An 18,755-nucleotide genomic window follows, 5' to 3' on the forward strand; every position below is an offset into this window, starting at 1 on the left:
TTCTGTTTCACTTGAAGGTAGAGATAAATATGCAAGAAAAAAAAATGAGAAAAAAAGGAGAAAAGCACCCTTCACGGGCACATATTTATAGCTTTTTTAAGATTGTTATGTAAAGCTTTAAGAAATACTCTGGAATTTGGCTGAGAGATTCATGAAATCAGTATAAGAGATGTATAAGGTTTAAACAGAAAAATTAAACAACAACAATAAAAACCTGAGGGATCCATCTGTAAGATATTTTTAAATGCCAGGGAAAATGAAGAAGAAGGCTAATTATGCTAAATTCATGTTACACTATTCATATGCAACATATATTGTCTCTCCCTATATGTGTATGTGTATATATATGCTCAGTATGTACATATATATTTGAGTTCTTTTTTTTGTTTTTGTTTTTGTTTTCTTTCTTTTCCCCCCTCCATAACTGTTGGTATAACATGATATGTGCTGTAATTACACTATTTTTCATGCACAGAACACCTGGCTTATATATATATATTTCCTTCCTAGTTTGATCATAAAGTGTTGCTATATAGCTAATTTTGGTCCAGAATTAAAATTTTTCATTGTTATGGAAAATATTTACTGTCAGTACCAGCATCTTTGTCTTCCTTCTCCTCTGGCACAGGGAATGGGCAGGCTATGGAAGAGCAGAAAGCTGCTATACATTGTCAGCAGATTTCCGTTATCGTATGATCTCCAGCAGGGTGTCAGGCTGCACTCCTCCCCACATCTGGCCATATGTTTCCTTTATCACCTTTACCACTGTTGTTAGTGCTCAGTCACTGGGTGACTGCTTCAGGGAGCTCTGAGTGCTGAAATTGCAGCTTCAACTACGTGCGGAGAAGAATAGAAAGATGGACTGCCACTGCTCAGACTTAGGTTTGGCTGCATATTCACCAAAGCCAAGTGCTTATTAGAGAGTCAAGGATGTGTGTTTTACTACCTGATGCTCCTTCTATTAATAATTTCTGTACATATATATATAAATATATATAAATATCAAAATAGCAAAATATTTGAAGAATTTCTAGAATGTCTGAGAATGCCTGGGAAAGAAAAAACTAACTAGAATTTCAGCTATTTTCTAGTTCTCTTTAGAATTGCTCTAATGTTGTATGTGTGTGCATGTGTGCTGTACACAGTTGCACTACGTTTGAATTTCCACCAGTAAAGATATGATCCAGGAAACTGTCACCCTCAACCTTGTATTGTTTCAATAGGTCCTGAAAAGCTCGCATAAAATGTTCTGATCCCATGAGAGCAGTTATAGGACACACCTGGCACAAACTTTACAATATTCAAGTGTTGCCACCATCATTTCCAAACATTAAAGCCACTATTCAGGTCTGTATACACAATTCCTTGGTTGTAATCCACCAATTTGAGTGGATGAGCTGATCGAATGGTGCTGAAACGCGCCACTCACCACCTCACTGTGCTCACATCCACTGTCTGGGCACCGTAAATGGTCAGCAAGTGTCAGTGGGTACAATGTTTTCCACATGGAAGAATTCAATGACACACCTTTGCTTCTTCTGCATTTGCACATCAGGTGGCATTTTGTCAGGCTGCCTCTCCACTGCCATCTGTCACACAACAAAATGAAATGTAAACTGGCAGGAAGGTTCAACATCTACTGCCATACCACGAACTGATGTCATGGGCCAACATCAAAAAATAGGAGGCATTACTTTCAGAGCAAATCATATAACTTCGTTTTGGATTTCAAGTCTTCGTGAGATAAAAGGAATTTGTCTTTCCTGTACTTATATTCACCTTCTTAAAATACCATGTATGATGATATCAGAGAAACAAATAGGAAAATAAGGTAGTGGAAAGCTTTTCTAAAATTGTTACAAATTCAAACCAGAGAAAGGATAAAGTTCCCCTCCCCTTCTGAAACCCCTGTTCACTTGGGATTCAGAGAGGGAAAGAGAGAGTTAGTTAATGCTTTCTTAGAGTCTGTTTTTCTTTGAATCCACCCCCCAGCTCCTCCTCTTCTAGCACACACTTCCACATATTGCTGACTCTAAAAGCATTCGCAGAGGTCAAATTATTGAAAGTTCAACCAAGTTTTCCTAAGCTATCATAGTTTACCTTTCATTCCCAGTTTCCACAGAGTAATGATTAAATAGCTATCAGTTTTGGCATCAGAAGCCATAAGCTGACTCTTTAGACCCTGTTTTGTGTGATATTGTTTGATCTTCTAAAGATGATTTCCACCCACGCGCTCTGTTCAACAAAATATGACTTCTAATTTGTCTGTGAAAAAACATCCTCATTAAAAAGTTTTCAGTCTAGAAACTCAAATACAGCAGAGTATGACAGCCAGTGGTTACAGTTTTGTTGCTTTCATGTCTTTGACATATACTAATGAACCACTCAGCACAAGGAAGAAAAAAATGATAAAGTAAAAAAGAGAAGAAACAAGGGTCCAGAAAAGAACAATGATCATTGCAGATGTTGCATAGCTTTTCCATTTGTGGTTTCTGCATAGGACTGCTGCAATTCACCTGGGCTATTTAAAAGCCTGTGATGAATAGGTGGCACAAAAGATAGTGTCATGTCTTTCAAGACTTTGACAGTTGGCAGGAGAGGTTACTAAGCAAAATTACACAGGGCCAAAAGGTTGGCCATGATGGATCCCAGATACAATAGAACTGGGAATTTTCTGTATACCTAGTGATAAGGAGGGACTTCCAGAGCTGACAGGAAGGACTTGTATCCTATGATGAATGAAGAAGTAAGGATGCTATTGGCATAGTTTGTAAGAAACGCTGGATCAATTTCTTGCCATGTTACTGTCTTAGTGTGTGGCCCTGAGCAAATCCCAAAGGATCAGACCTTGAAAGGTGTATAGGGGTCTAAAGATGCAAATCAAAACATAAGGGGACTTTCAAAGACAAGTAGGAAATTCCAAAAGGCATATTTTGATATTGATCTACATCCCTCTAAGGTCATGCCCTTATTTTTCTGAGACACAGCAGTCCTCTGGGTTTTGTGCAGGAAAGCATTTTACTTATTGTCAATTGTTTTTCGGAAAGGGGAGGGGAGGGGAGGAGGGAGGGGAGGGGAGGGGAGGGGAGGGGAGGGGAGGGGAGGGAGGGAGGGGGAGGGAGGGAAGGGAGAAGGGAAGGGCAGGGAAGGGAAGGGCAGGGAAGGGAAGGAAGGGAAGGGAAGGGAAGGGAAGGGAAGGGAAGGGAAGGAAGGAAGGGAAGGGAAGGGAAGGGAAGGGAAGGGAAGGGAAGGGAAGGGAAGGGAAGGGAAGGGAAGGGAAGGGAAGGGAAGGGAAGGGAAGGGAAGGGAAGGGAAGGGAAGGGAAGGGAAGGGAAGGGAAGGGAAGGGAAGGGAAGGGAAGGGAAGGAAGGAAGGGAAGGAAGAGGAAGGAAAGGAAAGGAAAGGAAAGGAAAGGAAAGGAAAGGAAAGGAAAGGAAAGGAAAGGAAAGGAAAGGAAAGGAAAGGAAAGGAAAGGAAAGGAAAGGAAAGGAAAGGAAAGGAAAGGAAAGGAAAGGAAAGGAAAGGAAAGGAAAGGAAAGGAAAGGGGAAAGGAAAGGTGGATACTAATGGCTGAAACTGTAAATGAACACCAAAGTAACTGAATCAGTGAAACATTTGTGTGCAACAGAACTTGCAAGATGGTTCTTCTTCCAACAGCAGGGAAAAGGACAGGACCGCTTTATTATCTGTCTTAGAGCTCTACCAACCACTCTAGCATTCTGCAGGTTGTTTGGGAGAAGAACTTCTACGTTGATTACAATTCCCTCAACTAAAGGAATCCTATTCCAGGCCTGGAATATGATTTAAGGGAGCCAAAATTTTCATAGTTGTTCCTTTTTTTTCCCTCTTCTTTGTAATTATTTTTCTTGAATTGGCTTTTCTTTGAAGAATTAAAACATCAAATTTGCCTTTGCATTTCCCTCATCCCCTGTAAAAAAACACATGTCCTTGCCCATATTTCCTCAATGAAGACCCAACAGCCAATAAACACAATAAATCAGAGGAACGGAAGTAGCTGAACTTGAAAGTTAATAGATTTGGAAGTTTTTTTTCAATCTGGATGACTACTATTGGAAATCAGTCCATTGGAAACAGAACCTACTGACCCATAAGATGAGTTGGGGAAAATAAGCTTTTTGTTACTAATAATAACATGTTATTAATGTTACATTCTTGGCACTGAGCTATTAAGATGAGTTTCTTACTACGGCTCTGGATATCATAGTTCATGTATGCTTGATTAAGAAGATGAATATCAAGCAGCTGAGGTCAAGGGAATAGAAAAAGTTTGTTTAGGTTCAAAGAGCTATTTGTAAATGCTGCTGTTCAGACAGACATATAACCTGTCTACAGAACAGGATGCAAAGAATATTTTTGAAGAATTTGATGAGGTGTTTAATAGACCTGAAAGCATTGTGAATAAAACACATCATACTGATACAGATCCCATTATGCTGCCAAAAACACAAACATCACATATAGAACAGTCTCATTAGTCCTGAGTATTGAAGGAAAAGTTGATTGTGACAAGATGGCAAGAAGGAGTGCTATTGAAAGAAGGCAGATACTAACTGACTTGGTTAACAACTTGATCACATGCAATAATCAGAAATGTTACAGATTTATGTAGATTCGGGAGATTCATATAATGCTACCAAATGCAATATAGCCCAAGGGAGAACTGGGGAAAGACATGTCTAGACTTCTAACAGCAAGGATATTTCCAGGTCTAGGTGCTAGCTAGTGATCTTACCAATTCTAGCTTGATAAAATGTTAACATTTACACCTTTGTCTGCTTTATGCTGATGCATTTTAAGCAGTTTTGCTCTGTGATCGCTTCAGAACTGAAAAACTGCCACTCCATGGAATTCTAAATCGTTTAAGATCCAGGTGGAAGCAGCAATTTACATCTTGAACTAGTCTGATAATCATCAACACTGTTAAAGAAAATAATCCAACACTCAGTTCAGCAGATCTGGATATCACAAGTATTTATCTTCACCATACAGGCTTTTTATAGGCTTCTTCTTCTTCTTCTTTTTTTTTTTTTTCCCTATTTTTTTTTTTTTTTTTTTCCCTCATTGCATATCAAAGAGAAAAGAGTATCCTTGTCAGCCCAGAGGAGCAATGCTGTCAAATTGTCTCCAGGTTTAGGTTCCTGTCTGACATAGGCAAAGAATTTGAACCTAACTGTAGAGCTCCATCATATGCTGTCTTCAGAAGTGAGGCCAACATCTACAGTTCCTCTGCATTTCTGCTTACTCAGCTTTTCCCCAATGCCTGTTCATAATTCTTTCTCCTCTGTTAGCTTGAACTGTATCTGCATGAAAAGCAATCCCCATAAGGATTTTATTATTATTAATAATAATAATAATAATAATTGTTGTTGTTATTATCGTCGTCGTTGTCATCATCATCATCATCATGTTTCTGGAATGCCCCAAAAAAATGTTTGTAGCATCCCAAATAAAGAGTGGACATCTGTAATGTAAAAACAAAACGTGGCAGCTGAGGCCTGGATCTTCTTAAAATGGGATTTTTCTTCTGAACTCAATATGTTGCAAAACTGCATCCTGAGCATCTCATACATCACATGACAAGTGCATTTATTTATAACTGAGCTCTAGGCTGAGGCTCCTTTGGGCCAATAATTATTCAGTTATTCTAAAGTGTGTTACAAGTATCATTATGTATACAACTGGAACAATTTCAAAGGGACCCTGTGCAGAATTGTAAATATTCTGCTTATCAAGCAACTCACCTGCTATGGGAGGAAACAGCAAAAAGTGTATCTGAGGTAGAATTTCACATTCCCTACAGTAGTGTAGGAAATATAAAGAGTTTTTTAACATTCAAATACAACATGAGGGTTTTTTTTTTTTTTTTCAATTTTATTTTAGTTTTGGTTGTTTTATTTTGGTTATTTTGTTTTTCTTTTCTCTGATGTTGCCCAGAACATGCATAATACACCCAAGAAATTTTATATTGCTAGTCAAGTACTGCCTATTGAATTTGGATGCTGCTAATTCCTATGTATTTCTGAGAAAAACCTGACTGTATAGATATAAACAAGTAATGACTCATCTGAGATACAGGAAACAATTCTGAAAACATAACATTTTCAAAGCACACTGAAGATGTTCTTAGAGCAGCTAAGATTTCAAGAGCTTCTATGTGTAAAAATGAGAGCAGCAGGAAGAAGATTTGCAGTAATCATGAGTCAAGTAAGACTGTTACTGACTAATGAGAAGCATCAAATGATGCCAACTTTGTAAGTGTTTGAAAGAATAATTCTGCACAAATGGTCAATACTAAAAACCCAGACACATCCAAGAAAAAGTTTTTTATAGGATTTATAAATTGCACATACTAAAAGGCAGTATAAAAATCTCCAAATAATAATGTCAGACAGCATGAGACCAGAAGCATTACACAGAATCCACAAGTGTCTATCTGGATTTTGGGAAGTAAAACACTGTATAGAATGTCATATAAATGCTGTTACAGAAAACAAAAAGCCTGCAACAGCTATGAGAAATGATAGAGAAGAACTGTTGCTTCTTTTGAACTCACAGAGTAATAATGGAATAATTAAGCTAAAAACTGTGGTCTTCAGGGGCAAAGGATATTATTTGAAAAACCAAGGAAAGCTGGGATTTTACTTTCCCCTCCCTCCAAACTCACCAGTTAGATCACTTTCAAAGGACCAAAGAAAAAAAGGTGAATGGTTTGTCATTTGAAAGTGAGTTGTTGTCGACCCTGAATTCCCAGAGTTGACGTTTCTGGCACTTGCTGTAGGCATGTTGGCCAAATAATTCCTTCCAAGCAGAGCCCAGTTTCGCCTTGGCAGAAGCACCATATGGCAATGGGTGTCTTGGAGATATAAAGCCTCTTCAAACACCACTGAAGTGCTGCCATTGCCCCTCTCCTTTTAAGGGGGTGTAGCATATGCTATCCTGACTAGCTGATTAGCACTACTTAGAGCTAAATAGCAGGAGGACGACCCAGAGGGTCAGATTTTACCCTTCTCTTTGGACTGGCATATTCCACAGAGGAAGGCAAAATGTGAGTGTCCTTACACATAAAGGATGCAAAGAGATAGCATCTCTCATCTCTCTTAAAATGATGTTCTATCTCTAAAAGCACAATCTTTGATAAGTTATGACTCATTGTATTTGATCCACATGTTTTCCGAGCAAAATATATATTGGCTGGGGACCATGATTTATTTATTTGGTTGGTGGAAAATAGCCTGGAGTGTCACACAGTCATTCTACACTAGAAAGACGCAATTTTATCTTCTTACTCTCTTTTCCTTACGCGAGAAAGAAGAAAAAAAGGTAGTTGAGTCTTCCTTATGCAACAAGAAGTATATCGAGTGTAACAACATCGTAAAATGATGTGCTTTGTGAAGTCCTGAATATGGTGCACATTTTGTGTTTTGTTTCTAATTGTTTGCTGCATACAAAAGGATAATTCGTTAGGCCAATTCTCCAAATAATCTCAAAGCGACATGAATTCCTTTGCAGAGTGAATGTCTGTAGCAAGTAATCCATGGAAAACAGACAGGCATCTCTTGTCATTTTGGGGCTCTAATCCACTGCCTGGAGCATGAAAACGCTCAGGATAACAAGTGTGGGAATGACCAAAATCAACATTATTTTTGGATTTTATTTTCTTAACAATGCTGTTGGTCAATAGAGTTGCTGAATCTGTCAGATACAATGCCACGGGATTAATGAATTAGGCTCAGGAAGCAGAAGAATTTTTAAAAGAGGAGAGGGGAAAAGCTCCTTCTTTTCCACTGGCGTGTGAATGCTAAGGAATGAAAGCAGCAATGCCAGAATTTTCACTCTTGTTTTACCATAGCACCAAGTCTTGTTCTTCATGAGCCTTTACATTTTAATTAGAACCATACTGACACCCGCATTTGCAACTATGAACTTCAGCTTCTAAATTAGGAATATTTCCTAGGCGCTGACTTATTAGCTAGGTTTGACAACAGAAAATAGATGCTGTGTTCTGTAAAATTCAGAGTGTACTGTGATCACCTTTGGTGGGATCAGACAACTGATTTTTAACCGGAAAAAAAAAAAAAAAAAGGAAGGAAGAAATGTCACTTAGATGCAGCAGTCACCACAGCACACTGACAGAGTTCTTATGGAAAAGTATAGAGCAAAATAGACAGCGGTCACTCCTCTCTTATGACGACAGTGCTTGGTAAAGGTTGATTTCCAACTTTTCTGTCATTATTGTGTGAGGAATGCAATACATGACACATATCAGTATAAGACACTACTTTTCAGATTTCATATTAAATCGACATTCAACTCAGAGTAGAAAATTTAATTAACTGTCACTCACTGGAAGGGGTTGTTTAGATGTGTGGGAGGGGAGAGTTTCAGTTTGCTTACATGTTTGTATTTACAGCTCTCTAACATTTAGAAGACCTCTGGGGATTTTGTACGTCCTTTTGTTTAAACAAACAAAACTCTTTATCTGCCTTTATTGCATAAAAATATAAGGTTAAAATAATCAGAAATGTGAAGGTTTGGAACACTTTTAAGAATGCTTCAGAGAATCCTCCAATGTAATTTATAAGCCCCTCTAGACCTGTGCATGTCTCGAACTGACTGCTGGAGTGGGCTTTGCGAGGAATTTCTTCTGCGGAACCGGAGAAGTGCGGGAGGTGGGGAGGGTGGGAGGGTTGGAGCAACCTTCCCTAACAAGGCTTTAAAAGCTTCAGTGGTAAAGTTATGCTGATGGAATACTTCGTTACTTGTTTCTAGCTGGGAGCGACCCAAAGAGGATTATGTTATGGGCAGGAGATGTTATTTATGTGGGTAGCAACATTGTGGTTTGCGTTATGCTGTTGTTTTTCAAGGGGGACGAACACCTTTTAATTAGAAGCGTAAAATGAAATATTAACAATAAAAAGAAAAAAAAAAAACAGAAAACCTGGACGACGACATAAAATACCTCGTGAAATTTATAGCTCCTTGCTTTTCCCAAGCTCGCTGGAGGTTTCTGTTCCCTCCTCTCATCTCCGCCGCGATGTTTTTTTGCTTCTTTTTTTTTTTTTTTTTTTTCTTTCCTTTGCATGTGTGCTGTGACAGCAGGGAAGGGGGAGTGTGTGGGGGGGGGGGGGTCGAGCTTCCCTGCGCTCCCATTGTCAGCCGCTCCTGGGAGCGCGGGGAGAGCCGGTGTCCCCCGCGTCTCTCCCTCCATGTGCGCGGGGAGCGCGGGGCTGCCTCGGCGCCGCGCCCGCCCCTCCCGCCCGGGACCCGCCCGCCGCGCGGGGAGCGGGGCGCCCGCCAGCCCCGGCCCGGCCCGGCCCCGGCCCCGGCCCCTGCCCCCGGCCCGCGCCGCCGCCCGCCCGCCGCCGCCCGCATCATGCCGCCCCCCCGCCCGCACGCCACTCGCGCCCGGGGGCTGCCTCCTTTTCCGGCCCGCGGCGTGTGCGTGAGAGGGGCTTGAAGTTACCCCGGAGGCGGCGGAGGAGAGGCGCGGGTCCGGGGCGGCTGTTGGCGGCGGCGGGGCGCGGCGGGGCGCGGCGGGGCGCGGAGCCCACCCCCATCACCTGTTACCTCCGCTCCCCAGGTTGCCTGAAGTTCCCCGGCGGCGCCCGGCAGGACGGGGAGCGCCGCGGCTCCGGCTCGCAGGGACCCTACAGTGGCTGCTGCAGCATGGGCTGGCTCAGGGGGATTGCCTTGCTTTCCTTGGGAGTATTATTAGCAGGAAGAGTGAACTGCCAGCATGTGAAGAATAACGTGCCAAGACTCAAATTATCCTATAAAGGTAAGTCTGTTGTTCTCTCTTATTCTCGGATTCCCGCTCCTCCTTGCCCGGTCACCCTCCCCCCTCTATCCCTCCCCCCCGCCTGATCCTCACCTTCCTCCCGGCTTTCCCTTATCTCTGGAAGGAGAAACTGTTGTATGGAGAAATTTCTGAGAAAACACTTAAAAAGCCACTCCGTGCTCCTGTACCCCACAGTTTGAGCACAAAGAGTTAGTTGCGTTTGCAGACAGGGACTGGGGATCGTGCTGATCCACGAAGAGTGTTTTCTGCCTTGTGCTATTTCATCGGACTTTACTCTTTAAAACGATGAGCCTGGCCGCTCCGCTCATCCCTCGTTCTGGGCACGGAGTGCAGCCCCGGTACAGATCTCTTTCAGACAGCGTGGAATAGATGAAGCTTTATATTTTCCCTTTTTAGGCATGAAGTGGTTAATTTTCAAGTCATGAATATTCAAGTCTGTAAAAATCTGACAATCAGATGCCTAACATAAGCAGTAGATGGTGGGTTTGCCAAGAAACTATAAACTGAAAGGAGCAGATCAGTCCAGAACAGGGGGAAAGGACTGTTATGCACTGGAAAGCACTGCCTGTGGATGTTGAGTGCAGCGCGATTTATTTGATCTGAGGTTGTGTTTGGTGTAGTCTGATGCGTTTCATTAAAGATCACAGGGAAGGTGTAACTGAAGAAAGAGCTCTGAGATTACGCTTATGTGGAAATTGTGTAATACCACTCACGCTGCAATTGTCAGTAATTAACTTTTGTACGATATTGCTAGCATTAAGAGAGGGCTCTGAAGTAGGCAGACTCTTTTCTTCGCCAGAGTAGTTTCTCTGTAAATACATTTTCAGGAGAATGCACAAAATCTGAAGAATATGTAACTGGGAAAAAAGACTGAAATATAGGGGCTGTGGAGCATTGTTATTAAAAGGGTGTGTGTGTGTGTGTGTGCATTTTTTTCAGTAGAGCTGCCTTCTCATAATTCTCAGATTATTGGAGGTTGGGAGAAGGAGCAGCAGCTCTGATTCTGAGGGAAGGGAGGAAAAGTATCACACTACAGTGGAAAAGAGAACATGTGTGTGCACGCCTGGTCAGAGATGTCAATCCCAGTTTACAGTATAGTGGCAATACATCTCTTGCCAGTAGAAACACATTTCCTATTTTTTTTTTTTCCTTTTTTTTTGCATGCTGCAAATGAGAGGGGGAAAGCCCTCTCTGGTACGAGGCACATGTCATTTTAACATTCCAGATTAAAAAAAAGAAAAAAAAAAAATTAACACCTGCAAAACTTGGATGCATTGTAGGCAATAAATACATGCGCAGAATTTTATTAAAGAATACTCATATGCATATTTGTGTGTGTTTAAACATGAAAGGATTTATGTGAAAAGAAGAGTTAAAGGGGTTCAGAATATGTTTGTTTAGTTTTCATAAGAGAAGCCATTTCTATTTTACACAAAATTGAATGTTATGAATAATGTAGACTGAAGAAAGCTTCTATCGTAACTACATGTCAAACTAAAATCATTAAAAACCTCTTAATTGCTTCCAAACTTTCACAATCATGCCTAAACTAAGATTAGTCCATAGAAGCATTAATCCTATAAAAATATCCTGTAAAGGGGTTTAGTGGCTAATTAATTATTGTTTATTATTTTTCACCCTTTTAAAGTTTATTGATGGATCAGGTCTGCTGCCCTCGCTTGCACAGGCTGATCTTAGAAACCAAAGGATGGCCCAATCCGGTTGGCAGCGGTTTTCTATTCCGATGCTACTGTATCCATATGAACTTTAGCAGCATTTGCTACTCCATTGATTGGTTGCTTTCCAGTTCAAGCCTTGCTGGGCAAAAAGGTCTAACTCTCATTTTATAAGTATATCAGACACCAAATTTTGATATAAAGCCAGTCCTATATGCACACAACAGGAAACAGAAAGAAGCATTGACACTGTTTTTGTAACTGCTGGGTCGCTGTAAAAAGATAATGAGTTCAAATGCTGAGCAACCCTGCTTCCTCTCTAGCAAAGAAAGTAAACACATGTTTAATTCAAAGCAAGTTAAAGTTAAGTCTGAAGACTTACAGGAATTCTCACTCTGGCCTTTGATTCATATGTGTACTTAATCACATATTTGACTTAAAACATGTGTAACCCTAAAAATCAAATGAGACCACTCACATGCTTAACGTTAAGTACCAGTGTAAATGCTTGGCCAGGTCAAGAGGAGCGTGTTGCATGTGCTGCTGCATTGATCCCTCAGAATAGGGATATCATTATTAGCCAGGGGAAACTAAGCCTTATCAGCTGGTGCTTTTCAAGACAAATTTTCCTTCCAGCCTAGTGCACAGATAAATGTTAACACTTTGGCTAGGAACAGCTTGGAGAGCTGTAGGTATTGAAAATATGTCTTTCAGGCACTCGCTGAATACCTTACATGCTAATATGCATCTCAGGGTATACCTCACTGCTGGGTGTTGCTACATGATTTATCTCTATCCAAACTTGCCAGTAGGATAAGAAACTCTCCAGTCACTGATCTCTGCCTCTCTTTAAAGAGCTGTGGTTGAGTAAAATAAGACTTATGATATTAAAAAGAATAGGTGGGGTGTAAAGTATGACTCAAGTGACTTCTCTTTTCAGTGGCTGTCATTGTTCTTTAACATGCATGCTTGTATTTTTTTTTTTTTTTTGTCTAAACAGATACCTTGGAGCTAATTGTCAGTGCTTTACTTCAAAAGAAAAGCAAGGATGCATTTTAACTTCTTGTTTTTTTCGACTGCTGGATGTCAAACATAGTTAAAAAACTCAGGCATTTGCTTTAAAAGTTAGTGACATGAGTCATGAAGGGTTAAAGCCCTGCCAACCCTGATTTCCTATGGTCACTTGTTTTCAAAGGTCCAGCATTAGCTCTGCCATTTCCCAGGTTGCTGGACAGAAGTTTCGGTGAACTCCCATTTTTGCTTCCTCTTAACTTCTTGTCACTTGGTCTTGTAGCAGATTTAGAAGCATCCTACAGGGCACACTGCAGATAGGAAGGAGAAGGGAAGGTGTGTAAATGCATATATTCAGGCCACGTCTGTGGCCTGAAAAGGTTCTCCCTGTTTATTGTAAAACAGAACTCTGGTTATTTGGCTTACATCACCTTGATTTTGAGGTGTATTAAAGGAAGGAAATTTGAGGAGAGCATTGGGGAAATCCTTGTTCAGCTCAGGTCTGTGGAGAAACTCCTGTTCAGTAGCCCAAGCATTTTCCTCTCAGTGCATGGATTGGGAAGGTTTTACAAAGATGATATCTATCTCCTTATTTCATTCAAAGAGAATTAATATGATTAAGGGCCTGATCCAAAGCTCACTGAAGTCAGTAAGTTCTAGATCATAACCAAACAGCTATAAAACTAAAAGCTCAGCTGAGCCCCTCAACCTCAGAGTTCCTCTATATGTGTCCTTCAAAGATTTTGTGTCTTTATTATACAGTTAACAAGAAGCGCTATTGTTGATATGCCAAATGTAAAGGAATCTTTCCTTAAAAAAATGTGATGCCTTTTTGTTGTTGTTTTTTTTTAATTGAACTGACTTGACTCTCAACACGGCTGTAAGTCTCTATGCTGTGTCACCAGGTCACAGATTGTGTTCGGGAAACTTCTATTGAACAGAGAGTTATCAGAAAGATGGTGACCAAGTTGAGTGTGCAAAGTTTAAAACAATAAATACAGCCTTAACTCCAGATGGATTTTTTTGCATTGTTTATTGTTTCTTATTTTCTTTTGCTGTCTTCTGCATGGGGGGAGGTAATGTCACAAGCAGAGACAGAACCATTGACAGTAACACTTAAATATAAAAATATAAGCCCCCCCAAAGAGTTTCCATTAACTTGACTTACAGATTTTTTACTAAAGCGGCCCCAATTTCTCCATATGAATAAAACTTGTGAACTCAACTTTCTCAAATCCATCTGTTGCATCCTATTTTTCTGCTGAAAATTACTAAATGCTGTAAATATGTTTTGTAAGAGTATGTGTGGTTCTTCTTTGTTATTGTTGCTCAATTGGATACATATTACTTGAGAACAAATAAGTGGAAAAGCATTGCATACAGATTTAGCTCTATTTGTCTCTGGCTCCATTTCAAGTCATATTAAAAATAAGTGTTTTGTTTAAAATTGGAGTGATAGTAAGAACTGCTCCATCCTTGACGTACAGTTGATTTATATCTTTATGTGATGGATTTTTATATGGATAAAATCCTGGCCCCAGCAAGAGAAATGGCAAAGCTTCTGTCCGATTCAATCAGTGCAGCACATTGTGACGAGGGAGGAATGACACTGCTCTGAATTACCTGTATGTATTCCAGAGTAAATGTGGTACTCGGTTTAGGTTACTGACCTAGTTGGGTTGTAGCTGATGACCCACTGGTAGGTTTGACTGTGGTTTTTCCTTTCAGTCAAACTCAATTCAGTAACTCCAAAAATATGGAGAAAGCAGACCAGAGTGGGAGAAGGACAAGGGAGAGGAACCTCAGCCAGTACAGGCTCTCTTGAGCTGGGACCACTATTTAAGTTTGTCTCAGATTTCAAAGTATCTCTTTAAAAAGCCTCATGCTTAAACTCAGAGATAAAAGTCTCTCTAACATTCCTGAAAAGGAGAAGAAGGGCAGCCTAGATTTGGGAAGAAGACTGGGAAGGAAGGCAAGTGGATGATGCTGTTAGGCTCATCACACTGCTCAACTTCCACTACTCCTGCACAGGGTTTCTGCATTGCCTGGCACTCCGTGTCCTTGCCATTATCTCAGTGCAGGCTGGAAGCAATGAAGACATCAGATGCAGCCATAGATTTTGTTAGGCTTTTTTTTTCTTTTTCTTCTTTCCCCATAAATGTTGAGTACTTCAGAGAAGCTCTGTGCGTTGCTCTGCCTTGCCTTGCTTGAGTGGGGTCTTTATGATACATGGGAACTGTTAGGAGAGACCATAGAACAAGCCACATGAATCTTGCCTGCCTCTGTCATGTCCCACACGCTGAATGTAGGGAGAAGCTGATAAAGAAAATGCCTAAGCTCAGATCTTGTCTATATAGGGAAATTTTCAGCTCACTAATTAGGGCCTGTAACACACAGAGTAATTGGAACAAGGAGGATGAAAACCTAGCCCAACATTTCATTTTGCATTTCCAACTTTCCCATTTAATTCCAGTGGAAAAAGTGGTTTCTGAATTACAGAGCCCGCGTTTTCTGAGAAGCTGAAGTTCTCTATAATTCTTTGTGCTGCAGGATTGCAAATGACTGAATTGTTCATGGCAGGTGCTGTACTGACAGCAGTGGACAGTCTGCTTTTTAGCTGTGTACAAGATGTGCAGTACTTACCCCTGCTGTTTATTACAGCAGCTTTAAAACTCCTAGCAAACAATTTAAACATCTGTATTTTCACTGAGTTCAATGGATCTGCTGATAAATTAAGTGTTTCTAAAAGTCTGCTTCTGTGCTTGAAGTCTTTCTGATCAGGACTGAAATATCTACCTGTTTGTTTGCTCACTTGCTTTTTTTTCTTTTTCTTTTTTTTGTATGTATTTATTCCATAAAATTTAGAAAAGCAATATTTAAAATAAGAAACCCAGTCTTTGCAGGTTGCTACAATGTAAATGGATTATTTATGATAATCTCTTCTGAATATGCATCTACATATACAGAAAGAACTTACTTAGAGCTCCATCCAAGAAGAAATCACTAAATGATTTGTATTTTCAGTTCTTTCTTTTTGCTTGGGTGTTTCAGGCTTTATTTAATGCATGACTGTAATCTGATCCTTTTAATATGATTTAGGTTTGTCTAATCACTGGTTCAGTGTCCAACCTTTAATGCTCACAACTGGTATTAAGGATACATCATTTTATTTACTCCTGGGCACAGGCTTTTTTGTCTTACACACACCTGGAAGATAGCAATGGAAGCACAGGTAATACAGAGTTATTCCAATATTTTGAACATTTTCTATATCAGTTGAAGCCTGGCTTGACCCTGAAGGAAAATCATATCTTTACCTGGGAAAGTGCCTGAGTGATGGAGAGGAAAACAAATCCTTCTGAGTGGTGTCAATGGTTGTGACATTTTCCAGTTGTTTGAAAGCTAGAAAGGATATGACTGTCTTCAGGCTCCCACACATTCATTTTTTTTAAGGAAGTATGTGGAGTAGACCCCATCAGTTCTATGTCAAAATTTTAAATGGAAGTTCTGTAGCTCATCCTGGTGCACTTGTTAATTAAGGTTACATGTGAAAGTTGCTGCTGGTGTTGTGCTGGGGCTGGTGGGCGATTCAGCAAATTCCTTCCCTTGCAGGATTAAAGCTCCCTTCAGGAATGTCTGCAAGTTCACAGTCCTCCCACATAAAGCCTTCATATAGGTTAGCTGCTCTCTTGCAGTAACAGCTGTGGAAGTTGAGAATAACTGCGGGGATCGTACATTTACTTGACTTTTCCTATTTTTTCCAAGTGGGACAGTGCCCCAGTGCACAAGAGAAAGGGATGGCCACAGCTGTTTAGAGCATCAAAAATCTTAAGAGTGCTGTAGCCTTTCTCCTGCACAGTAGGAGTTCTCTGCGGTATCTTTCTCTCTCTTTTTGACTGACTATGTCAGTCACATTAAGCTCTTGTAACTGTCAATGGGTGGAGAGGGGAACCTCCAGAGAGCTAATCTTGGGCTAGGCACGCTGAATGAGACTTTAAGGGCGCACATCACTCTTCAGTGACTGGAAAGGAAATTAAGCTCCTTGTTCATTCATTTAGTTTTTTTCTTACTGGGAGGATATCAAAAGAAGGTACCAGTTAAATGCTGTGGAAGAATTTAGGCTGTGTCTTGACCTCAAAACAGCCAAATTTGAGCATGTGTCTCTGTCTAAATGAGCATTTAAAACTGTTAAAAATCTAACTGCCAAAATCTATGTATGCCCTCAGTCTCTGATCTGGAGGTCACCTGCAATTTGATCTAAATTTGCGTCAAACCTTCAGTCACAGTGAGAAATATACAGTACTACTAAATTCTTCATTGTTCTTAAAACAATTCCCTAACTTACATTTCCCACGTCTCTCCTCCTTAATAAGCTTGTTCCAAATACAGTGACACATGCTGCAAGTGACTGTCTGGGGCTGTAGAGCTTTACTAATTTAATAGCTTAATCATTCAGAGCTTTCAATAAGCTGTCCCCTGACCAGTTCTACTACTTTCTGAAGGTTTTTAATCTTTAAATAAAAATATTTTCAAGACCCAATTTTGTATAAGATGGTTTATATGTAAATATGCAAATGTGCACGTACAATCTAAAGGACAGGTGCCCGAACACTCAGTCTTCCCTTTTTCAGTTGACCTATTTCATTAGTGAGTGCAGAATGAAACCTAATTTAGGTTCATTTCTAAAAATTCTAAGTCTGACTTACACTTTTGGGGATTCTTTTCTCACCTTGATGATTGCAAATTCTCCTTGAGCTGGACTCATCTACAGAAATCGGTGCAATGCATGAGCATTACTTTTTGTCACATCTCATTTTCATCCTTTGCTGCTTGATAGCCAAACATGGGAAAGTCAAAAGTTTTTAACATTCTTCTAATGTTTTAAAATTGTTTGACACATGTTGGGCTGCTTGCTTATCTCTCCAGCTGAATGTTGCAGAAACATTAGAAGTGAGCAGTCAAATAAAATTCTCATCTCTTATAAATATTTTCGTGCAAAGTTGGATCTTGCAGGGAACAATTCGAGGAATGAAGTAGTTATTTGCTTTCAACGTGTGCAAGGAAGAAAAAGAAAATTCTCCTTTACTCTCCACTCTAATGAAGCAAAGCTCATGTTGGTTCTGACAGCCCCTCTTGGCTCCTTTTGAAATTCCAGCCTTGTGTGAGAAAAGGACACAAAAAAGCTCTGTGAGATAATTTAAAGGATTTAGAGCTGCCTTTCAAAGGGGAGGGGTTGGTGGCCTTTTCTAGAGGCAACAGAGGATAAATACAGCTCACAAGCATCCAAAAGAGCTGCAGAGAGTGCAGGATACAGCTTTCATCAGCAGCTGACACCGGAATAGCTATCCTTTGGTATACACAGATCTGACACCTGGCACGGAACATAGTGAGGTCTCTTAAGATGAAGGAAAGATTCGAAGGTGTTAATGTTAGTTTTATTTCCTTTATGGATTTCCCAGTGCAACTTTACTACTTTTTACATAAACATGTAGTCTAAAATGGCTCTGACTCCTGGTAGAGCTCTTTTTATCCAAACAACAAAATTCATATCAGCAATGATGAGTGTTGGTCTGTAATACCTGTAGGTTAACCTGATCTCATCCCCATCATGCAAGACAGTGTATACATCTCTGTTCTACTAGCCCTATATGATAGGTATAACATTCTTTCAGTTAATGGGAAGGACAACAGAAATATCTTTTTGTGGATAACAGCAAGAAAATTTTACCTTTCAGATTACTTTCTCATCTTCTTCACTAATACAGCAAGTGAACAGCTACATCAAGACTTCTTGCTCCAACAGCTTACGAAGAACAATATAATTGAATTTCTGAATTGCATAGTCAGGAAATCACTTTATTTCTAAATTGCTGCTCTTCCAAGATGTGTCAGTGACCATCAAGTGAGAGTAAATGTAAATTCAGACATACAGGAAGGCATGTTAACATTTTAAAAGAACCCTTGTTGTCACTTATCTGAAATGTCCTAAACATCAACAAGACAGTATTTGAAGGATGTTGGTTGTGCGATTATCAGTATGGTAACCCTTCCCCCACATTGCTGTTCAAAATATGTATTCTCAGTCATACATAATGTAGTCATAATAACTGACCTCAAAGAAATGGGCAAGCAAGATTTCATCTCATGAGAAAAGATTTAGAAATTTGAAAAATTTGAAAGAATATTCCATATAGCTCTTCTTAAAGGAATGTTTTGAAAATAAAAATAAGAATGACTGTTGGAAATTT

General features: G+C 40.1%; 1 protein-coding gene and 1 long non-coding RNA gene across 2 annotated transcripts in view; one reads left to right on the plus strand and one right to left on the minus strand.

The window, feature by feature from the left end:
• The window catches only part of LOC146545193 (uncharacterized), a 37,744-nt gene extending 28,410 nt beyond the window's left edge, over nt 1–9,334 (minus strand). Inside the window, exon 1 of the long non-coding RNA XR_014881122.1 lies at nt 8,981–9,334. This is a non-coding gene — a long non-coding RNA (uncharacterized LOC146545193). The remainder of the gene's footprint in view (nt 1–8,980) is intronic.
• A 63-nt stretch (nt 9,335–9,397) lies between these two features.
• SEMA3A (semaphorin 3A) overlaps nt 9,398–18,755 on the plus strand; it is a 172,475-nt gene continuing 163,117 nt past the window's right edge. Inside the window, exon 1 of the mRNA XM_085216347.1 lies at nt 9,398–9,799. Coding sequence (XP_085072473.1) covers nt 9,688–9,799 — 112 coding nt within the window. The 5' untranslated portion in view covers nt 9,398–9,687. The remainder of the gene's footprint in view (nt 9,800–18,755) is intronic.

This window comes from Meleagris gallopavo, chromosome 1 (assembly GCF_905368555.1).
Source record: "Meleagris gallopavo chromosome 1, MGAL_WU_HG_1.1, whole genome shotgun sequence".
Lineage (NCBI taxonomy): Eukaryota > Metazoa > Chordata > Aves > Galliformes > Phasianidae > Meleagris > Meleagris gallopavo.